Source organism: Pimephales promelas, chromosome 17 (assembly GCF_988280905.1).
Source record: "Pimephales promelas chromosome 17, fPimPro1.hap1.1, whole genome shotgun sequence".
NCBI classification, from domain to species: domain Eukaryota; kingdom Metazoa; phylum Chordata; class Actinopteri; order Cypriniformes; family Leuciscidae; genus Pimephales; species Pimephales promelas.
In genome coordinates, this window is record NC_142785.1 from 12,432,461 (window position 1) to 12,455,125 (window position 22,665).

At 40.9% G+C, this 22,665-nt stretch overlaps 1 protein-coding gene and 1 long non-coding RNA gene across 2 annotated transcripts; one reads left to right on the forward strand and one right to left on the reverse strand.

The window, feature by feature from the left end:
* Positions 1 to 18,329: 18,329 nt before the first annotated feature.
* On the forward strand, positions 18,330 to 18,808 carry LOC148971475 (uncharacterized). The gene is made up of 4 exons (XR_016147174.1): positions 18,330 to 18,369; positions 18,478 to 18,522; positions 18,608 to 18,672; positions 18,741 to 18,808. It is a non-coding gene; the product is annotated as an uncharacterized LOC148971475 (long non-coding RNA).
* Positions 18,809 to 19,733: 925 nt separating this feature from the next.
* On the reverse strand, positions 19,734 to 21,526 carry LOC148971476 (uncharacterized). Its single transcript, XM_089121904.1, has 4 exons — positions 21,061 to 21,526; positions 20,488 to 20,716; positions 19,986 to 20,216; positions 19,734 to 19,884 (listed from the first exon to the last, which is right to left on the reverse strand). The coding sequence occupies exons 1-4, from the start codon at positions 21,524 to 21,526 to the stop codon at positions 19,734 to 19,736; spliced, it is 1,077 nt and encodes a 358-aa protein (XP_088978030.1).
* Between the last annotated feature and the right edge of the window lie 1,139 nt (positions 21,527 to 22,665).

Consider the following 22,665-nt stretch of genomic DNA (forward strand, 5'->3'; position numbering starts at 1 on the left):
CAAGTTTTCATTCATAGTACACTACACTTTAAACATTTTAAATTCCAACATTGTTTGTGAAAGTCCAACAAAGTTAAATGTATACTCAAACCTGAAAAGTTGTGTGGCTCCGTTTTCATTTGATTATCATTGTACACTTGGCGGCTTAGTTGCAACACTGTGTTTCAACCAACCCCACTGTGTATTACATATTTTAACTTTAGCCAACAGTCGCTAGGAATTGCTGACATGTTTCAAAACGGTGCTATGTTTGAGCCAACAAGACAGTGATTAAGGCAATATAAATTTAGGTTTGGAAGCGTATACATCCAACCCAGAAACCGAAAAAAATCTATGATGACAAAATTTACTTTCATGGTGTCAAAACACTCTGTCCAGTATCTTCACGAAATATAATCAAAACGTTCCGCAAAATCACGAGAGACCGTCTTCTGGCAGCAAGAGAAAAGGAGCGGAAAGCCGGCCGGTTTGATCCTGAACGATGTAAAAAGTGCTACATTTAACCCCGCGTTAGGTTGTGCCCCGCGCTCCCGTACTGCAGAGGGAAAGAAAGTGAATAATCTGTTTGTTAAACAAAGATATATTTTCTGAAAGAAAAGGAATATTTGTATATATATATTTCTTTTTTTTCCCATAAAGTATAGCTTTGTGTGTCATTAGTACTTGTAGTGACTTTTTCACTGCTTTGTAGAAGAAAATAACTACAAAAAGCTGCTTTGTAGTAGAAAATAACTAGAAGTACAAGTAGTATCTAACATTATTTGTATAGTTATTGCTAATTGTATTCATTGTGAAAAGCCTCTGCATTTTTTGTTCTGTTTGGTTCTCAAACCCTTTTGAAGGTAATCTATAGAGCCAAAACACATCTATGTGTTAACATTTTAACATTTTGCACATTTAGGACCCTAAATCAGAAATATCCATATAATTGCGAGAATAAATGTAAACTAGAGTTTCAAGCAATTTGAAAATTGAATGTGGGTCAAACTGTTTTCGTACTTTTTTTTTCAGACAGTCTATAAGATGGCTTATGGAAGACTAAAATAGAACACTTTTATGAAACCTTTAATGGCTCTTCTTTGTCCTCACTGAAGCTTGACAGCATTCTTCTCCATCTACTTTCATTGTATGAAAAAGAGTGGTGTTAACATTCAGCTAAAGGTGTCATTTTGTGTTTCGTGAGTTTGAAACAACATAAAGATATGTAGATAATCACAGTATTTTTTATCTATGGCTGAGCTTTTTCTCAAAACAATAAAAACATGACACATTTAGGGAAAAATCTAGACATTGACTAAAAGTGCATAAGTGATTTGAGGAATATAATATAATAGTGGCCTAGCAGATTATGCAGGCAGGGATTTGTAGTTTCCTGGTAGCCTGGAGACAATCTTTCCACTTAGTAACCATCCACTTGAAAATTTGTCACTCATATGTGACCCTCACAAAATGAGACATTCTTGTGTCACTCCACACATCGGACCAACATCTTGTGTGTGAGAGAGAGCACAAAAGCAAATTTCTGCAGAAGCAGTGGCATCAACATCTTTCAGCTCTTGCATCTTCCTTCTTATGTCAGTTATGCAGACATAGCATTCCTATGCACCATCTATCCCTGTGTTGCTTTCCCTGTCTCCTTCATTGATGTTGTTTCTCCTGCTTGGATGGTTGGCAAAACTCTCAGTAGTCTAGGGTGATTTTTTAGAGATGGTCAAAGAAGAAACCAGCTTTGCTCAAAGAGTTGAGTTCTCTTTGTTATTGTCATACTGGTCCACTGGGGGACAAAAACAACTCAAACAACTCAAAATTTTGTTTTTATTTTTTTATTTTTTAAATGGAGCACAAAGCATCTCCCAGTGCTGAAGTGCTGATATTTTCATGTAATCCAGATTATCCAGATTAATATATATATATATATATATATATATATATATATATATATATATATATATTCGGACTGGTCATAAATACTCACACAGAATAGATTCTAGGTTAAACATCATTGGCAGATGAATTCATGAGCATAATAGATATAGGCAGCTAAGAGGTTGTTTGAAGTGTTTGAGAAAAAACACATTTATCATTCCTATTTTGCACCCGCGCAAAGCGAGCTTTTTTCCTCCACAGACGCACGTTGGTAAACTAAGAAATGAACTTGCGCTCCCTGGGCGGGTCGGCGCAAAAAGGAGGCGTGTTTTGGCGCAAACATTCCCTGGTGCTATTTTGCAGTTCCAGAAAACAATTGCGCCAATCACCAGAAAAAAAAAAAACTGGTCTAAAGTCAGTGGCGCATTGCGCGTACATTGAGATGCTATTTTAAGCGTGCATGCTTGGCCATAATACAGAGTGTAAACAACGCGCATACACTGTAGATGATTCTCTCATCTACACAGATGTATTTTACTTTTTGAAAATGATACATTATTATAAGAAAAAATATATAAAAATGAGGGAAATCATTGTTGTGTCCACGACGATGGGGAAAATAGGCATAAAGCTTACACATTTACCCAAATTTTTATATCCATGTCTAACTGAAGCTAATTTGGGTGGGTTTGTCCCATCCCCAATGTCCCTTCTCTAAATTTTGTGTTGTGGCAGGTAAACTACCGGCCACCGTGGCGGGTAAATAAAAATAGCATACTGTTTCACCCGGACGGCGGACACTTTTAGAGGAGGCACACCTTCAACACCCGCACGCTTCTTGCGTCGAGACTCGATGAGGGAAGAAAACGTGGGACCGCGAGAGGCGGTTTGCCGTCCAAGGGGAGAGCTATAGCTGCGAGTGCATGGTGTATTTTTAGGGCGGGGTAGCTCTCTTGTGTCATAAAGAGCTAGCTCCCTAATTCCCTTCCTGTCAGTGTTGACGTCAATGACCCTGGCAAGCCTGAACTGACCTCTCAAGGCATTCTGGTCAGCCAACCAGACGACATCTCCAACTGCCACATTCCTGTGAACGGTGTGCCACTTGGTTCAGACAAACAGGTTTGGTCCGGCTAACTGGCTCCATTTCCTCCAGAATCGATCAACTTCTGTTTGGATGATTTGCAATCTTCGGTAAGGATAGCTTTTAAAATCAAAGGTCTCCTCTGGGTCCAGTTCTTCCAAGCAGAAGTGAATTTGGGCTAATGTATTCCACACAGTCCTCCCGGCTCTGAGTTCTGGCATCAATAGGTCGTTCATTTGCAAGGTTAGAAGCCATATAAAGAAAAGTTTGAAACTCACCGCATGTGAAGACTCCATCACCGCCCAGATTGTGCAAAGCTCGCTTTATAATCCGGACAGCAGCCTCAGCAGCTCCGTTTCTGTGAGGAGAGTCTGCTGGATTGAACTTCCAGCTCCATTCTGTGCCATGCTTGGAGACTTCATTTTCAAGCTTTGATTTCTCCAGTCGGTCCAGAAACATCTAGAGCTCTTTGAGGGCAGGTCTGGCTCCGACGAAGTTCTTCCCAGGATCCGACCACAATTTCCTTGGATGTCCTCTCAGTGCCATAAATCTTTGGTAGGCTAGAAGAAAGCCTTCAGCTGACTGGTCACAAACAAGGTCTGTGTGCATAGCTCTGGACGCCATACAACAGAAGACGATTCCCCACACTTTGAGTTTCACTTTCTTTCTCACCTCATCCTTCACTTCGTAAGGTCCAAATAAGTCCATTGTCGTGTACTCAAATGGATTGGCTGGTGTTATTCTCTCTGATGGAAGGTCACTCATGATCTGTTGGCATCTTCGGGCCTTAAGTCTCCTGCATATCACACAGTTCTCAACGATCTTCTGAGCTAGTTTCCGGCCACTTACCACCCATGCTTTCCTTCTCATCCGGAGGAGTGTGCCTGCAATTTCTTCATGATTTGCCTTATGGGCTTCTTGAGCTAGAAGAGTGGATACCCATGATATGTAGGGCAAGACTGCAGTTTTTTTCTTCATTAAAGATTTGGAATCTTCCTCCACAGAGCAAAATTCCAGTGCTTTCCTCCCTGACCACAGCAAGCCTGCTGAGTGTGGTGTATGGCAAGGTTACCTCCATTTGAGCCGCAAGGAAGAGATCCCTGAGTGCATCCTCACACTCCATGATGGTAAGTGTTGTTTCCTTTACTCTGGACTTGATCTCAAGAGCTGAAAGAATCTCCTTCCTCTTTGGTTTGCTTGCGGTTGAGGTCTTGGCCAGCATTTCCTTCCATCTTGTGGCAGCTCTCCACACCCAGGCAATGATTCTTATCAGCTTGGTTAAACTACTGAACCTACTTATTGTCCAGGATTTTCCTCACTGAAGAACCAGAAGATGATCTCCCGACTTGGAGTTGGTACCCTCCTTTCCCACAAGGGCTGCTTTGCAGATTGTCGTTCCTTTCATTCGAGATTGGGGACCTTGGCATTGTAGTAGTAGGTAGAGCATGTTAGGTTTTTTTTCATCTGTGTTCGGGTCAGTGCTGCTGTAAAACATTTCCTTTGGAGCTTGTTTATACCTTCTTTAGCTTCTGCAGCAACATCTCTGGCTGACTTTGTTCGCCACTCCTCAACAGGTTGCTTCAAAAACTCTGGGCCATTTTACCACACAGAATCCTCTTTCAGGTCTTCTGGAGTTGCTCCTCTTGTTGTGAGGTCAGCAACGTTTTGCTCACCTGGAATCCATCTCCAGTCTTCAACTGGTGTGGACTTCTGGATCTCTCCCACTCTGTTGGCAAAAAAGTCTGGTACCCGTAACTGTCTCTTTGGATTGCACCTAGCACAGTTTGACTGTCCAGCAGATGTAGCCAATGTTCAACTTGCATTTGACTATGCCTTTCAATGTATTTTCGGAGTCTCGCAGCAAACACGGCACCACTAACCTCAGCCTTCACTGCTTCTCCCTTTTGGTCAAGTGGTGTGAGCTTGGCTTTGGACTTAACAAGCCGGACCAGGATGCCTACTCGGTCTCCCACCTGAAGTATGCAACAGCTCCATAGCTCTGGTCGCTACCATCTGAGAAAGTTATTCCCCAGGGTTCTCCAATCCTTCTGACTGGTGTGAGGCTTCTATGGATGGTAATTTGGTTGAGGCGTGTGTATTCCTCAAACAGGTGGATGGCTTCTTCTCTAAGTCTTTCAGACAGAGGTGTGTCCCATGTATCACGTGTTAGAGTTTTGCCTGCAGCTTCTTGAAATGCTTTCCTGACCAGAATGGCTCCTTTCTGTTTGGCAGGTGTTGCAAGGCCTATCGGGTCATACAAACTAGCTACTTGGCTTAGCAGTTGTCTTCTAGTCAATGGATTTGGAGATTTTCCTCTCACCTCTTCCTCAACAAGATTTTTGCTCATTCTCATCTTCCTTTTCCTCTTTGAGGAGTTTATTGAGGTCATAAGGTACAGTTTATCTGGTTCGACCAGGTTTCCAACACCAAGAGCTTTGTTGTCTCCTTCCCTTATTTGGTTGGGGAGAATGGAGACTCCATCTGACGACGCTGGATGTTCCGATGTAGACGTCTGCCTCCCACTTTGGCCTGATCGGACCCACGGCTTAAGGAAGAACCCACCTGCCTTCAGAATTTCTTCAACTTTTTTGGTGGTTTCGTTTAGCTTTTCCAGGTCATTATGGGATGTCAGAATGTCATCTACATAGGAATCCTCCTCAATAACTCTCCGTTCCTCCTTCAGATGAGTGAACATGGGAAGCCTTGCGGTCTCTCTCATGGCCAGTTGTGCGATGCATCCTGCTGTTCAATCGCCAATGTTGACCCTGGCGATGCAATATTCCTCAATTTCTTAATCTCCACTTTTTCTCCTGAGAAATATATGGAGGTGCATCTCCAGATCTTCAAGCTACACAGAATTGTACATCTTTTTGATGTCGCAGAGGGCAGCATGGACTCCTTTTCTGAACCTTAGTAGCACTGCTCGAATTAGATTAAGTACATCAGGCCCTTTCAGGAGAAGGTCATTCATGCTTATCCCTCTAAACTTCTGGCTGGTGTCCCATACCAGTCGGACAGGTGTTGTTACAGAGTTTGGGTTTGGCGCCACCAAGTGACTAACGTAACACACTGGTCCTTTCCAGTCAGCAATGCTCTCTCTACTGAGTTTCTTTGCTGCTTTCCTTTCCACCATCTCATGGACTTGAGTTGTGTATGCTGTATGCCACTCTGGTTCTTTCTCGAGCTGTTTTTCCGTCCTCAGAAACGTGGCTTCCACTGCGCTTCTGTTGTTGTGCAGGGAACTTGGATCTTCAATCCAGGGATATTTTGTGTCCCAGTGAGGCTCATGACTATGCGCATCTTCATGCTTCACATAGCTGAGGCCTCGCCTGATCACCTCAAGCTCTCTCTCTCCTCACTCAGAGTCATGTCTTTGCCTCCTGGCTGACAGTTACCACACTGGCATCCTCCACACATGGGTTCACAGGCCGCACCAATGCTATCCCACTTCCACCAGTCCAAGAACTCCCTACCAATAACAGTGGTTCTGGTTTCAGCTCTAGATTCTTGCATCTCAGCAATTTCTTTATACTTTACTGCTGTGATTCTCATTGATCGTGCAAAGTGGGTTTCATTGTGCAGGGCCATACCCACTACTTCACAGAGGTCTGGATGTGCTCCGCCAATGGTCTGTCCTAAAGGGCCTTCTCACAGGACAAGATCTCCTACCACCCTTACTCTCTGTGGAACAAGTCTTCCTTCACGGTGGCTTATGAGAAGCTCAACATGTTCTGGTCTGTGAAGATCTTCTAGGTTGGTGTCAGGAAAGAACTTCTTGAGTTGCTGTGCTTTGATCACTCCAGACCTCTGTGGCGTTTCAAGTTCTTGGGAATCCACATCTCAGCGGACATGTCCTGGACAACCAACACCTCCTGCCTGGTTAAGAAGGCTCACCAGCGCCTTTTCTTCTTGAGGACACTGAGGAAGAATCAGATTTCCTCGACTATCCTGGTGAACTTCTATCGCTGTACAATAGAAAGTATCCTGGCCAACTGTGTTACAGTGTGGTATGGGAGCTGTTCTGTTGCAGAGTGCAAGGCACTGCAGCGGGTGGTGAAAACTGCCCAGCGCATCATTGGGACTCAACTACCTGCCATCGAGCACATCCAGAGAAAACGCTGTCTGCACCGAGCTCGTAGCATCCTTAAGGACTCCTCTCACCCAGCCCACAGACTGTTTTCTCTCCTGCCCTCCGGCAGGCGTTTCAGGTGCCTCCGGACCAGGACCAGCAGACTAAAGAACAGCTTTTTCCCCAGAGCTGTCTCTTTACTGAACTCTAATCCTCACTGATCCCACTTCCCTCATATACTGATAAACTCTTCTCTCCCTCCTCACATCTGCCTCCATTTTGTTATCTGTTACTTGCAATGCCATAATGTTCATTTGCACCGCTGACTATTATTATAGTAACAATTGTTTACATATGCATCCTGGACTACTTACCTGACTGGAATACCAATTTGCACTGATGACTGTTTATTTACAGTACCAATTGTTTACATATACACTTGCAATACCGTACTTCAGCCGTAATATGCAATTACTTCTCACTGCACTTTTACTCGGATAGTTTTTGTCCAACTTCATTTGCTCTATTTAAATCAATCTGTATATAAATTCATATATATGTTCATATATACATAGTACATATTCACCTGTAAACTTATAGTAACAACCACCTGTATATTATTTTTATTGTACATATCTGTAAAATTCTGTTGATAGTGATATTCATCTGTACAGACTATATTATATTCAGTACATATCTAGCTGTAAACTCTGTTCACAATAATAGTTATCTGTATATTATATTTATAGAACTAATGTATCTGAAAAATTTTGTTTTTAATAGTATCCACTCTATATTGATTCAGTACATATCCATGTACTGCACTTATGAAACCACTGCACTTATATCCTGCACTTGCTGCTACTGCACTTCTGGTTAGACCCAAACTTCGTTGCCTTGTACTTGTACTTGTGTAATAACAATGAAGTTGAATCTAATCTGATCTAATCTAATCTAATCTAATCACTCTGAACTTTTGCAATTTCATCCAACCCAAAACAGATTAGCTCATGAGCTCTCTCCGTGCCTCTGGGTGTCTTCACTCTTACCTTGAGTAAGTATCTTTTGGTCTTTACCTTTCTTTTGTCCTTACCTTTTGTCCTGCGTTGGTGGTTACTTCGAGAAGCATCAGAATAACTAAATTGGGGATTTTTTTAGTTCCTCAGACCGTAGTTCCTATAACTCTTTCAGTACCTAGTCTAGAGCGAGGACTTTTTTAGTTCCCTTTCCCTAGGTCTACGTTGATTGGTTGAACATGAAGTCATGCCCACTGTCAACACGGAACTTGTAGCGCGCTGTCTGCCATACGCCGTGTGTTTTTGCAAAACATTACAACGAGGATTAAGACAAACATAACGCATTCAACCAGCTAATTGCTAACGCTAGCTAAACTTACCCGTCGTTTTGTTTGCCTCCTGCGCTCTGCTTTTTTTTTTCTTCTTCCATCATATTACTTAATTTCATATTACGCTGGAGCCTTCGTCTTCTGTGTTTTTCTGTACAGAACTCAAGCATAATCTTTAAACGCCGCCGTTCGTTCTCCGTTATTAAGGTCCCGGCAAGGCAGAACAGGAACATTACAATAGCCTCCACCATGCTGGTTTGTTGTTGTTGTATGTGGCTGCGCTACGTCTAGTGTCACTCCCTTACCCCGCCCTCCTACCAGTTCCTATGGCCACTTGGCCAGTGTGAATGTAAGCAGCAAAACCGAGTTTGCGGGAGAGTAGTTCTTAGAACTGTTTAGAAGTGGACAGTTCCTATAACTAAGTTCCTGTAACTACTTGGTCGGAAAGCGGCTATGGTCTGGCAAAGCTTCATAGACAAATCATTTCCAGAGGGGCGTCACCAATGGACATAGCTCAAATCCCTCAAAGGCGCAATTGGATAGACCTAAAACCAATCAGAGTGCTGAAGGAGATGACGTATGCACAGCGACGTTCGTCTGTTTGAATAAACGAGCAGACGATCTGATTAGCTACTTGCTCTACGTTTATTTAAAATTAACAGCAAGACAACTATAAGTGAATGTGCTCTCCATTATCACACACAGTAAAAAAAAAAAACTTTGCAAGGAACTTTGCAATTTAGACACACCTGTATGGTGAGACCTTACTGTCTATGGGTGAGACATACATGCTCGGGCAGATTCGGCTTGAAGTCGTTCATCCTCGGACGCAGCGCCGCTACAAAAAAAGCCATGCACACAGCTAAGCGATAAGGGGTCGGTCTTGCGCGCCGAACAGGTCATTTTTGCCGCGCACCTTCGCGCTCGTGCGGACGCGTCGAGTATAAACAAGGCTTTACTCCGTGTCAGCGCGTGCTCTGATCGGTATAAAGGTGCACAGACTTCTCCCGAATCACCTCCAGCAGTAGCAGTCTTTGAAGCACCACTAACTCAACCTCCGTTTCCCTCGTAAGCTGATATTAGTATCTAATCATTCTCTATAATAAAAATGTTTGTGAAAAAAATGTTTTAATAACATTGTTTTGGCGGTTGTAGAGTTCTAATGACAGTGTTCAACTATAACCGTCACACCACTTTGTAAATATTCAAAATCTGCTTCACCGTCGCTGGGCGTCGCTTCACCGTCGTTTCTGATTGGTGCTGTGATTTCGGTGGATTGGAAATGGCCTTGAATGAGCTCTTTGCCAGACTAACTTTCAGTGCAAATCTAAATTTGCCGGAAGTTGTCTGGGTTTTCCGAGGCTAGCACTTAATACATTATTTTTAACAAATTAATTTTAGAATTATTTTACATCATGAACAAACATTTTGGCATAATTCATCACATTTACCACATTTAAAACAACAATGTAAACAGCTATTAAAAAAAATGTGACCTGATCAATGAATCAGAATTAAGCACTAAGGGCCCTATTTTAACAATCTGAAATGCAAGTATCAAAGCGCAAAGTGCAAGTAACTTTGTGGGCGGGTCCCGGCGCTGTTGTAATTTTCCCGGCGGGATAAATGTCTCTTGCGCCTGGCGCAAATCTAAAAGGGGTTGGTCTGAAGTAGCTTCATTATTCATAGGTGTGGTTTGGGCGTAACATGAAATAAACCAATCAGAGCGCCATCCAACATACCCTTTAAGAGCAGGTGCTCATGTTGCATGATGGATTGTTATAACAGCGGGTTTACCAGGCGCGCACCAGGAGCGTTCACAGCCGATGAGACCTACGTTCTTGTTAGGGCAGTGAAAGACAGAGAAGTGACGTTGTATGGGGATGGGAGAAACCCTCGCACATCAGCGTCAGTAAAACATTATGTACGTATGTTTCTTGCCACTATTGGGCAAACAGGTCTGATCCTTTAGTAGCCTACAATTAACCTTAACAAATGGGTAATAAGGTTTTTTCATCTTCATGTAACCCACAATGATTTCCCATGTTAATATTTTTCCTTGTTATAATGTATGATTTGCAAGAATAAAAACTGTTGCATCTGTGTTGATGAGAGAATCAAAGTGTATGCGTGTTGCCACTGACTTTAGACCACGTTTTTCTGGTCAGTGGCGCAATTGTTTTCTGGAAGTGTAAAATAGCACCAGGGAATGTTTGCGCCGAAACACGCCTCCTTTTTGCGCCGATCCGCCCAGGGAGCGCAAGTTCATTTCCTAGTTTACCAACATGCGTCTGTGGAGGGAAAAATCCCGCTTTGCGCACGTGCAAAATAGGAATGAGACGTGCGTTTGTGTATAAAGTCATTTGTGCCAGATGCAAGATAGGGCCGTAAGACTCACAGTATGAATGTAGCCTTAGAATTACTTCAAATCAACTGATTTTCACAGGTCTCGCACATGAACATTCAGATTCCAGTCAGCTAGTCAAATGCATTGCCTGCAGCAAATCTTGCCAAACATGTGATTAATTTAGTCTTCAGTATTCTCTGTTGAGTTAGAGAACAGAAAAGTGACTATTTTTTAATGGCTGTTTTCATGCAGCATGAATATGTGTGCTTAGCCTGGTTGATTGACAAGGAAAAGGAACCAGCAAAAAGAAACCGGAGAGACATGTTCAAAACATTTATTATTATCAAAATAGTCAGCGCCAGAGCAGATCTACTGGAGGGGACGTGGGTCATCAGCAGGGGGGCACTGCCGTTTGAGAAATATTTTGACGGAAAAAAAAAAGAAACCAGAGTCGATATTTTGCAGGGTTGATATTGTCCCCAGCACTTTTAAACATCTCGTGGAATGCAAATGCAAATAAATAAAACATATCCAGTTAACTATCAGAGCATTCATTTGTTAAATAAGAGGCGATATACGTAGCTCGTTGAAATGTCTTGTTTTTTATATCAAGTGACCAAAGTGCTTGTTGACTGCGATCAGTGGTGCTGATAAAGTGTTCTCTTGTGGCTCACGCTGCCACAAGAAACATCTTCACACAGACTCACTTGAATCCGTTGCGGAGGAATCTCTATTCGTTCCAGTGAAATCACCAAGTAAAATGTCTCGTGGCTTTGAATAAGAGTTTGTTTTCCTACCACCCTAAGGAGCAAACCACACCCATCAATAAAGTTCAGAGGCTTGTCAACTGAGGTTAGTAAATTGTTGGCTTCAACACTAGCAAGTAGTGTTGCCAACTTTCTGATTTCGAAATAAGGGGGAAGGGGGAGGAGAAGGGGGGGGGGTGGGGCATTGGGTAATGACCCCTGGAATTCATATAGCATATTATAATCACTAGTGTTAATTTTACCAGCCATTTTTAAATTTAGTTTCAGTTTTAGTCCAGTTTCAGCATCGCTTGTTAGTTTTTATCACATTTAGTCGACATCATCCCATTTTTATTTAGTCTAGTTTTAGTCGACTATAAGTCGAGCATTTTAGTCTCTATTTTAGTCCAAGAAAACATAATTTTATTCGTTTAGTTTTAGTCAAAAAAACTGTCAACATTTTAGTCTAGTTTTAGTCAGGACATCATTTTAACCTTTTACTTTTTTGTATATTTATTTTGTATATAATATTTAACATTTCCTAAAATTATTTCACATTTCAACATTTTCTCTCATCTTTTTGATAAAAAACACAATTTTAAGGAACACATGCAGACATGGAAGATGTTCTGACAATATTTGCATATTTATTTTGAACATTGTTAAGGTTCAAAGACACAAACACAAATGCTTGCATTAAAACAAATAAAATACACCTGACAAAGGAAACAAATAAATAAAATAAAGTGTATTATGAACTTAACACAAGTGCTGGCTGTTTAAAGCTAGTTCACATAGAATAATAAAATAAATAGATTTGAGGTCAATGTTGTGAAGAAAAAAAAAAAAACTCAAACTGATACAACAAAAGTGTTTTCCTGCCAGCTAGTTCACATGGTATAAAAAGGTACAGTATTTAAGGTGAAACAAGGCATAGCTTGCTAGAACGTATGAAATCTTTTTAACTAATCTTTTTAAAGCGTCTGTCTGCTTTAATCAAATGTAACTGAAACTATAGTTGCCCGGCCAGTATAACATATCTAAGTTAGCATAAATTTAACTTCACATACAATTCTATCAACAAGTGGCTACAGTCGCTACGTGCTAAGAAGCTAACGCAACATAGCCAGCCTGGATACTAAATGCTATGAAAGTTAGCCATCATTAGTTAGTTTATCATTGTAACAAAATGTGTCCATATATCACGTCTCTTCTTTCTCCCGAGCCCCGTGCAAAGCATGTTTTACTTTTAACCTGTCGCCGCCGCCTCACCGTGAATCCAGCTCCTGTCTGCTCCATGTGTTGTGTTGTGTAGGCTACTCTGACTGTGCCCGCCCGCTCCAGGTTTGAATGTGGGTGTGTGTGGCGGAAGAGCTGATGAGGAGGAGGCGGAGACAGGATTTGACAAACCATATCATATAATAATATGTAATTTTCGTCTCGTCTTTGTTCGTGAACTAAAATGTCCATAGATTTTAGCCCAGTCTTTATTTACCGAACTGCATTTTCGTCTCGTCTTTATTAGTCTACGAAAATTATTTCTGATTTACTCCCAGTTATTGTTTATTAGTGGGGATTTTAGTCTCGTCTCGTCTAGTTTTCGTTCGGTGAAAAATGTGCGTTGACGAAAATATTTTCGTTTAGTTTTCGTTAACGAAATTAATAATCACTTATTAGGCCTATATTCATTTATAGAATAGCAATGCCTAATAAATGACTGTACCACATATAGATCATATGATCACATCATGATCATTTTGCCAACAAATGAACCATGGATTTATTCAGTTTATATATTTTTTTTAGTTGAATTAATCAGCATGGCTATCTGTTTTCTCCTAAATAAAAGCTCAAGGGTTTATTTCTTGTAAGTGTAGAAATAGGACAAAAGTATTTTCTATATTATAGTGTAATGTTGATTAAAATATACTTTTGAAATATTTTTTTTTTCATTTACATAGTAGCCTATATGGATTTTACGTCATAGGAATAATTATATAAATCATTATTACATTATTATAATAATTGTTTGGCATCCTAAAACACCATTGATAATGTAATGTAGTAGACTGAGACTCTCATAACTAAAAAGATGTTTGCCCTCTTTATTGTCCTAATACAAATCAATGCTTTATCTTTGTTTAACGAGCAGTTCATGGGTTGAAGCTCTATCAAAGTGCACGAGACTGATGCATTTAACCTTAAAATGTAAAAAAAAAATCTTGCGGGCGAGCAGTCAGTAAAACATAAGATTATCTTTTAAAATCGATTGAACGCGGAACAGTTTTCCCTGTGAGGGAGACTGGAAAACCCGTAGTGGACATAACGGATTGATAACAGAAGCTTAGAGTGCAGAGAGGAATGTGCTTTGACTCCAATCCTGGTTTTGCGTCCGCACCGTTAGAAGCTCAAGCTCGCAGGCAAGATCGCTCTAGATTAGAGGATATTTTAACTAATTTGCGGTAAAACTAGTCGATCACGAGTGGAGTGGCTCAACTGGTGAGGTCTTCATTCAGTCTGTCTGAGATATATTAGAAGATATGTCTGTCATGATGGATTTCCACTGAACTGATTCTCAAAAATACAGAACAAAGTGCGTTCCGTATCAGTTCAATACTGAACAAGACTTTTATGTGACGAATACGGAACGATTCCGTATTATACGGAACGGTTGGCAACCCTACTAGCAAGACACGAGTATGCACATCCACTATGGAAGTCAGCAGAATGATACAGTGAGGCTGGTGGATCGTTGGCTACAACACTAGCAAGACAGCAGTATGCACATCCAGTATGAAAGTCAGCAGAATGAAACAGTGAGGCTGGTGGATCGTTGGCTACAACACTAGCAAGGCAGCAGTATACACATCCAGGATGGAAGTTAACAGAATGATGCAGAGAGGCTGGTACGTCGTTGGCTACAACACTGGCTCGGTATCAGACTGGACAGACGGGGCATGAAGAGTCTCTCGATGGGCAGACTGGACGTGAGCACTCTCTCGCTGGGCAGACGGGACGTGAGCAGTCTCTGACTGGGCCGGACGTGTCTCCTTCTCTGGACCACCGGAACCACTGGGACAGGGATCATCTCCCAACGATCTCCTCCACTGTGGCCTCCACGGGTCCCACGAAACTTGACCAGCCGGGTCCCTTTTAAAAACTCCCTTCTCTCCCGCTCAACGGCTGGGGAAGGGATATTAAAAAACATACAGCTGGATATCAAAATGTGACGGAGTCGTTCTGTCACGGACACACACAGGGAACAGATATTCAAGAGCAGCAGTTTATTGGTAGGGTAATCCAAATCTCATAGTCAGCCAGGCAAAGGTCAAAATCCAACAAAGCAGTCCAAAACAAGAAAAACAAAACACAAACAAACTTCAAAACAGACCTCAAGGATGGTGACATACAACAACGACTCCGTAACATATACTGACAAAGACAGGGAATAAATACACACAGATCTAACAAGACTAACAATGAACAGCTGGGACAATGATTACAGGGAACAGCTGAGTGCAATGATCAGTAAGTGACAGAACAGGATGATGGGAAATGCAGTTCCAGCTTCTCGCAGCCCAGCTGATCTCCCTCTTGCCCCGGCAGCACCAGTAAACCACCACCACCACCACAGGCAATCTGGTCTCCAAACCCCCTCGTGTTCATGGTCCTCTCTTTCTAATGAATTCTATCGTTTCGTCCCCAGTGTATCCACCCAGCACTATCTCTTGTTCGGGAATCTGGAACTCAAGGTAGATTCTGCCAGCTTACTATCTGATTTCTCAGCTAAAAACATTCAGAAATTCCCCTTCACTCATCACAGATTTACCATACAAAATAAATGTTATCCCTACCAGTGTCTGGACTTATCTCCATTCGAGATCCAGGATCTAGTATTCTCAGGTCCTTGAGAAGCTGAGAATCAAGTGGAAGGCAAGCAAACATCTTGCGTAAAACTGCTTCGTAGAAAGCTCTCACAGTTCTATATGAAATGGATTTAAAAAAACAACAACATGGATTTGTCTTAGACATTTCAATGCGGGTTAGAACAGAAGATGAACATTATAATTATAATGTACAAAGTAAATCACTTACTGAAAGAATTTGTTCCTAGTTGGAACAGGGAACTCTGCAGTTCTAATGAATGCCTTTGTGTCCCCTCCGATGAAGAGGTCCTCGTCTGCCAATTGATGTCCCTCTCCAAAATTCACTTCTTTGAGAGGGACATCCATAATCACCTTGGCTGGAACAAGGCACCCCAGCAACCGCTTGATAAGCCTAGTCATCTCTTTGTCCAGCTTGTGTATCTGTACCTGCTCTGACTGTAGATGGCAAATAATAGTGAAATGATAAGGATTATCATCAGTGGTTATCAATTTATTATTGTGACAACTAGGATATGATGACTATACCAACCTGAAAGGCAATATTAAAGTCTGATAGAGGCTTAAGGGCAACACTGAGGAACTTGAAGTATGCCTTAATCAATGGATCGTTGAGATGTTTTGACAGATCCCTAATTTTGGTGTTCGTCTCCACCCCCTCGTGACTGTTAAAATATGCCTATAGATAAGAATATATGGTGAAAAAGAAAATACCATTATAAAATATAATTTTTGATTGGCATGTTTTATACACACACACATACACACACACACACACACACACACACACACACACACACACACACACATATATATATATATATATATATTTCCATTTCAGTTTATCATCATCATCATCACCAGGGACGTGCACAGGGGGGTTGCTCAGGTTGCCCGGGCAACTGCCCATATGCCCTTCTCGACTCAGGTTGCCCTTCCGAGGAAAAAAAAAATCGTACAATGGAGAATTTCACGTAGGCCTAGACAAAAAAATAATATAAAAATCGCAAAGCCTCATTCACTTCCATTCGGGCACTGAAAGTGAAAGTCAAACTGTTTACGTGGCTGCAGTGCCGCACGCGACCATAGACTGCACGCGACCGGTGTGTATGGTAAGGCACCGCAAATTACTCAGGCCGCGCCTCCATCTCGTGTCGCGCGCTAATTAATGTTGTGTACGAAGTCCATGACAAAATGAAGCGAAACTTTCCTTCTCGTCACGAAAAGAGGAAGAAGAAAAACATGAGAGTGAATTGCGGGAACAGCAGTCAGGTAAACATGTGTTCTTTCCTCTCTAGTTTGATGTCAGCAAAGTTTGATGGTTTTTGGTCCTGCTAACCTATCTGGGCAGGCAGTGCATCTCTTGCATCACTTTTTGCCTGACAAAAGTGAGAGTAAAATACCATTATTTATTACGTTTTGTTTTTGAGAAACGACAAAGTGCAACAACAGTGTTTGTTTACTGCAGCTCGGAAAACATAACGACGTCGCGTGTGTTGCGTTCATATGCGCGTGCACGAAATGAAACTGGCATTTTTCAAGCAGAAATGTGGAGACCAGAAATACTGTACAATATGTGAATGATGGCACTCCCAATCAAAGTACACATTATAAAGACACTGATTATCTAGTCTCAGTTTAGTTAAAAACTCTAAACAACTGCACTAATTATGCAAGATAGAAACCAATGTATTGGCAATTTGACATTGATTGACTATTGATTTATAGGCTATATTGAATTTAAAATGATGATTAGCTGGACATTCTGGTCAATATGAATGCAAATCCCTCAGTAAATAACAATAAATCAAGATTTGCTTCAACATGCATAAAAAAAATAAATAAATAAAAATCATAGGCTACTGATTCCGAAAATACCCTGGCTGTAGAGTGAATCAAAATTAATCCCAAAAGCCAAAGTTCAGGGTTGTACTTTATTATTTTCTTCTTATTTATGTTTACGTTAATATTCACTTGTTATCTTAACATTCTATAAAAATGCTTTATTCAGTAAATATTGTTTGTTTGAACCTCATTCTGTTCTATATTGTTGTACTTGTTCTTTGACTGTTTTGTTTAAAGGAGGGAGGATTGTATGGGCGGTATTGAGTGGCAATGGCAAATGGTTTACATGGCTCACGGCATCACAGATCAGGTAGAGGGCCCCTTAGCAGAATTTTGCTTAGGGCCCCATGCAGGGGGAGGTCAGGATTGGCAAAAAAGGATTGTATTTTTTCCCGAAATCTAAGCGTTTTTTTCGAGTTTTTCCATTCAACAATATGAGGAACTCTTTTGCTCATTTGTCCCATCTCTGACATTTTGCAATCTTTATAAATAATAATAAGACCATAAGATGAGGCATTGCGTTTGGACATAAACACGGGCAGATAAGGCAATTTGGAAGGTGACAAATTCAACTGAATATATTCCTTCATATAGCCCATGAGGGGGGAGGAGGAGGGGGGGGTGCCCTTTTTTCAGGTCAGAGCAACTGCCCCTCAAAATTCCTGTGCACGTCCCTGATCATCACACAAGAATTATGTAATTATTTTTAGGAGTCACATATACTATAACAAACCCTACCTGAAGAGCAGCCCACTGGTTGAGAACTCTCTCTATACAGCTCAGCAGACCAATAATAACCAACTGCAGCACCGCAGAACTATTATGTCATAACAGTCTGAGGACCACTGCGCCAGCCCGACAGTCTGAAGGCGGAAGTGGGCGGAGTTCATGTTTAGACGTGTTTAGACTACACAGAAAAAGGTTTTAAGACAGTAAAAGATAGACAGTAAAAGTTTTAATTATGGCGGAGCACACTGTAGAACAAGGAAAAGAAGACGAAGAAGAAGAGAAAGAGGTAAAAAGAAGTTATATATATTTGATATGGATCATGCAACATACTTAACATTATAACGTTACGCTAATACAAAACGGCTCTGTACATCCTTTCCAGGAATAACTTAATGATAATTGCATTGTTTTAAAACAGTTGACTGGCTCTGTGGACTGTGGGATCTTCATGCTAATGGTGAGAAAAAGGGAAAGTTAAAAAAAAAATTAGATAAATCATAAGAATGAAAACATGATATGATTGCCTAAACTTGACTGATTTCCTTTTTTTGGGGGGGAATTTCAGTATGCTCTGCACATGGTCTTTGAGGCACCCTTTGATTTTACAGCTGTAAGTCTTTGTTAAAAATATATATTTTAACTAGATGATATAATCTATTAAATTGATCTATTAACACTTTCTCCCCTTATGCAAGTCGGATTTTCCTCTTATTCGAAAATGGTGGTGCCTTACTCTCATGGAGAATTTTGCCATTGAAAGGTAACTCTCTCTTGCTTTCTCAAGTTTTTCTCTGTCTATAAATTTACTTAAAAATGTATATGTCGCAGGAAACATCCTGCCGTTGATGTGCATGAGCCACCTAAAGCACAAGAAGACTCTGAAATCGGTGACAAGGTATGTTTTTATTGTCTCAAACGGGCACATGAAAGAGCATAATTTCAAAACATTATCTTTTACATGCATTTTACATGCATCCTGATTAAACCACGATGTATTGTTGAGGACACTCAGGGACAACAGACAACAGGAAATTAGCTAGCAGCCAAATGTGGTGCATCTCTTCTCTTGTGAGAATAATTATTTTAAATGAATTAATTATTTAATTCCTTATTTGTACACTCCTCTCATGAAGGAACCACAGATGGTCAAATAGGCCCTTCTTAATCTTGATCAGGCAGAAGGAAAAGATGCTCTGGAACGGGCCAAAGAGCCTTTCATGTTTCGGTTCCAGTTTCAACAGGACATGGAAGTTTTTCTTTTCAAATGTCATGACGAAAGGCACCTCAGAATAAACTCCATGTGTATGGAGTTTTAATTTGTTATTTATTTTACTCTTGAGAATTATTGTTGTCAAATTTGTGCCTGTATAACTTTTATAAGATTAATTGTCTTTGGTTTAATTTTGTTTATATAATTTATTTATTTAGTTTGATTTTGTAATTTGATTTAATTAGAAAACAGCTAGTGTGTGATTTATTTTTATATTTCAGAGGAAAAAGCTCATTTTATTTAAATTATTATTTTTTGTGTCTTCATTATTGTGTATGGTGGTCTTTGTTGGTTGAGTATTTAAAAGTGTTTTCAATTGAATAAAATGTTCAAACTCTCAAGCTTTGTTTTCATTGTATTATTTATTTTACATTGTATGCTTTGTTTAATGTATAATATTGTTAATCAATCTTGAATATACATTTTCAAATAAATCGTTAAAAACAAAGTTTTTAAAAGAACGTTGTTTTAAACTTTCAAAACACGGAAGTAGCGTAATGCCTTGCCGCGCCCACTTCCGCCCTCAGACTGTCGGGCTGGCGCTGTCGTCCTCAGACTGTTATGACGTAATGGTTCTGCGGTTCTGCAGTCAGACCTATCTCCAGCAGACTGAGCCATCTGGTGCTGCAATATCGAAGCAGTTTCAGGCTGTCAGAATCCGTAAACTCTACAAATTCTTTGTAGAGTTCACATCTCTTTGCGCTGAAAACAAACACAAATGAGTTATGTTAGTGTCAGTTAACACAATAACAGCTACACAGGAGAGTGAGAGAAAAGAGTGCCTGTCTACATATGAGATTTACCTTTTGTCAAAGTGTGTGTAAATGCCCACCAGTATGTCTTCCACAGGCAGCTTTGCAGCCTTCATGCCACAACCAGTGGCAAGCTGGACTAGGTGGCAGATGCAGCCGAGATCTTGCACATTAGGCTGGTTTGTTTTAACCCTGCATATTACTGAGTTGTGCCTGCCTTTCATGACACTTGCGTTATCGGAATTGAACGCAATCAGATTTTTCCAGGGAATGCCACGATTACTAAAACCAGGAGATGGAAAATGGAGCCACAATGTCTTTGATAAATACTGTATGTAAACTCTGAGAGCGTGAGTGAGAAACAGAGTGTGTGTTTGTGTGTGTGTGTGTGTGAGAGAGAGAAAGACAGTATGTGTGAGTGTGTGTGTGAGCGAGAGTAAGAGGGTGTGTGTGTGTGTGTGTGTGAGTGAGAGAGAGAGAGAGAGAGAGAGAGAGAGAGAGAGAAGAGAGAGAGAGAGAAAGAGGTGTGTGTGACATTGAGAGAGAGACTGACCTTAGTGTTATGTCCAGTTTGTTGAACAAGTTTTCTGCTTTGCCCACATTGCATGTGGGCATGTCTAGAAACTTTGTAGCTACTTCCAAGTTTGCCTCATTGTATACCCTTGCAAGTATGACAAATTGCTTATCAGTGTTTCTGTTGTTGGACTCATCACATAAAAGAGAGAATGGCTGGGATTTACAGATTGATGTCACATCTTCATCCATGTCCAGAGCTATGGCACCTGTGCAGCAAAATTGTTAACATTAACTTACATTGACTTAATATAAACTAAAACCATCCTTACACCAGAAGACTTTGACACGATTTGGGAAAAAATATTGAAAGATTGTAGTCTTTTGAGTAAGGAGTGAATGTGGGAGTGGGACATTAGTTAACGTTAAAAGACTGCAATATTTCAATAATTCGGAAATCTTGTTAGTCTACTGATGTATGAGTAGCATGAGTAATGTTAAGTTGTGATTCGTGAAAACCACTCATGGTGTAGCAGCTACCCGTACTTAGTAACGTCAACGTTAGAAAAGCTTAGCTTAGTAACTCCATGTATAGTATTTAAGTTAGTCTTACCTTTAATGATTTGTGTAGCCTTCGTTTTCCCCAGAGCGTATTTCTTGGCAATCGCTGAATCCGGGAACATGTCAGACACACTACGGTTGAAGTCGTCCAAAAAACTGAACGCGACATTGTTTTTGGCAATTAGCATCGACATTTTCACCTCAGCTTTTAATATTTGGTCAGCTTCAGAAGAGGCACGGTTCACCACAAATGATGCTAAGGATGTTGTGTGCCTAGCTGACTCACTCGCGCGCTTGTGTTTCAGTGATTTGTCGTGCTGCGAAACGTCATTTTTCCCTCCGTGACCAACACTGAAATTACAGCGACAATTTTTGCAGTGGGCATAATTTGGTCCAACATGGCTACTTGTGAGGTAGTGGAAGGTGGTCTCCCATTTGCTTAAATAGCGGCATAATGTCCGCGCTTTTGGTTTGTGAGTGTTTCGGAGATTTTGGCCGTCGGCGTCCTCCTGATCCATCATCACATTTATCTACCGTTTCTCTCCTTCAGAGTTCCCGCTAATTTTCCCCCTCCTTCCTCCCGCCCCTCAGAACTGTCTTCTTCTTCTTCGATAGTGGCCTACTGTCTGTATACTGCCACCTGCTTTACTGGTCTGGCAGCCCAAGTGCAAGTCACTTTACAGACAGATAGTTGCGTGTTCTGAGTTGACACAATCAAAGCGTAAAAATACGGGATATTTTACGGGAAAATACTAAAACGGGAAGACAGCGGGAAAAGAACTAAAATACGTGAGAAACCCGGAAAAAACGGGAGGGTTGACAGCTATGGTTATTGTACCCAGCACTTTTGAAAATGCCCTTCCGAATGCGTCTCTGTCCCCAGCACATTTCAAACCAAACTGACGCCCATGGATCATCCAGTCCTCTCCAGGGCCCTCATTTATCAATGGTTCTGTGAGAAAGTGAACCTCACTTCTCACTGTTGCGCACTCCCGCATTGACTGAAGGATCATTCGAGAGAGCGGGAGAGACTCTGGACATTTGCATACACATTTGCACACACACACATGCACCTATATAAAAATGATGCCGGGCTAATTATATTATTTTGTGAAGGTGTAAGGATGGCTAGTGAACACGGTCGGGAGGGGTGTGTGTAAAGGGAAGGCTGGCGCGAGACTAAGCGCCATTAACTCATTCGAGTTGGTGTGTTTGTAGCGCGGTTAGTCCGCAATTTCATTCATAAAACTCAAACCTAATTGGTCACTGCTTATAATTTCCTATTTTATCCATCTCCATGACATATAGTGCGGTACCCACTAGTTCATGTCCCATTTATTCAATGTTTCTGGCTAAAATCCTAGTAAATTCATACATATTGTGACTCACTAGTGTTAATTTTACCAGCCATTTTTAAATTTAGTTTCAGTTTTAGTCCAGTTTCAGCATCGCTTGTTAGTTTTTATCACATTTAGTCGACATCATCCCATTTTTATTTAGTCTAGTTTTAGTCGACTATAAGTCGAGCATTTTAGTCTTTATTTTAGTCCAAGAAAACATAATTTTATTCGTTTAGTTTTAGTCAAAAAAAAAAAAACTGTCAACATTTTAGTCTAGTTTTAGTCAGGACATCATTTTAACCTTTTACTTTTTTGTC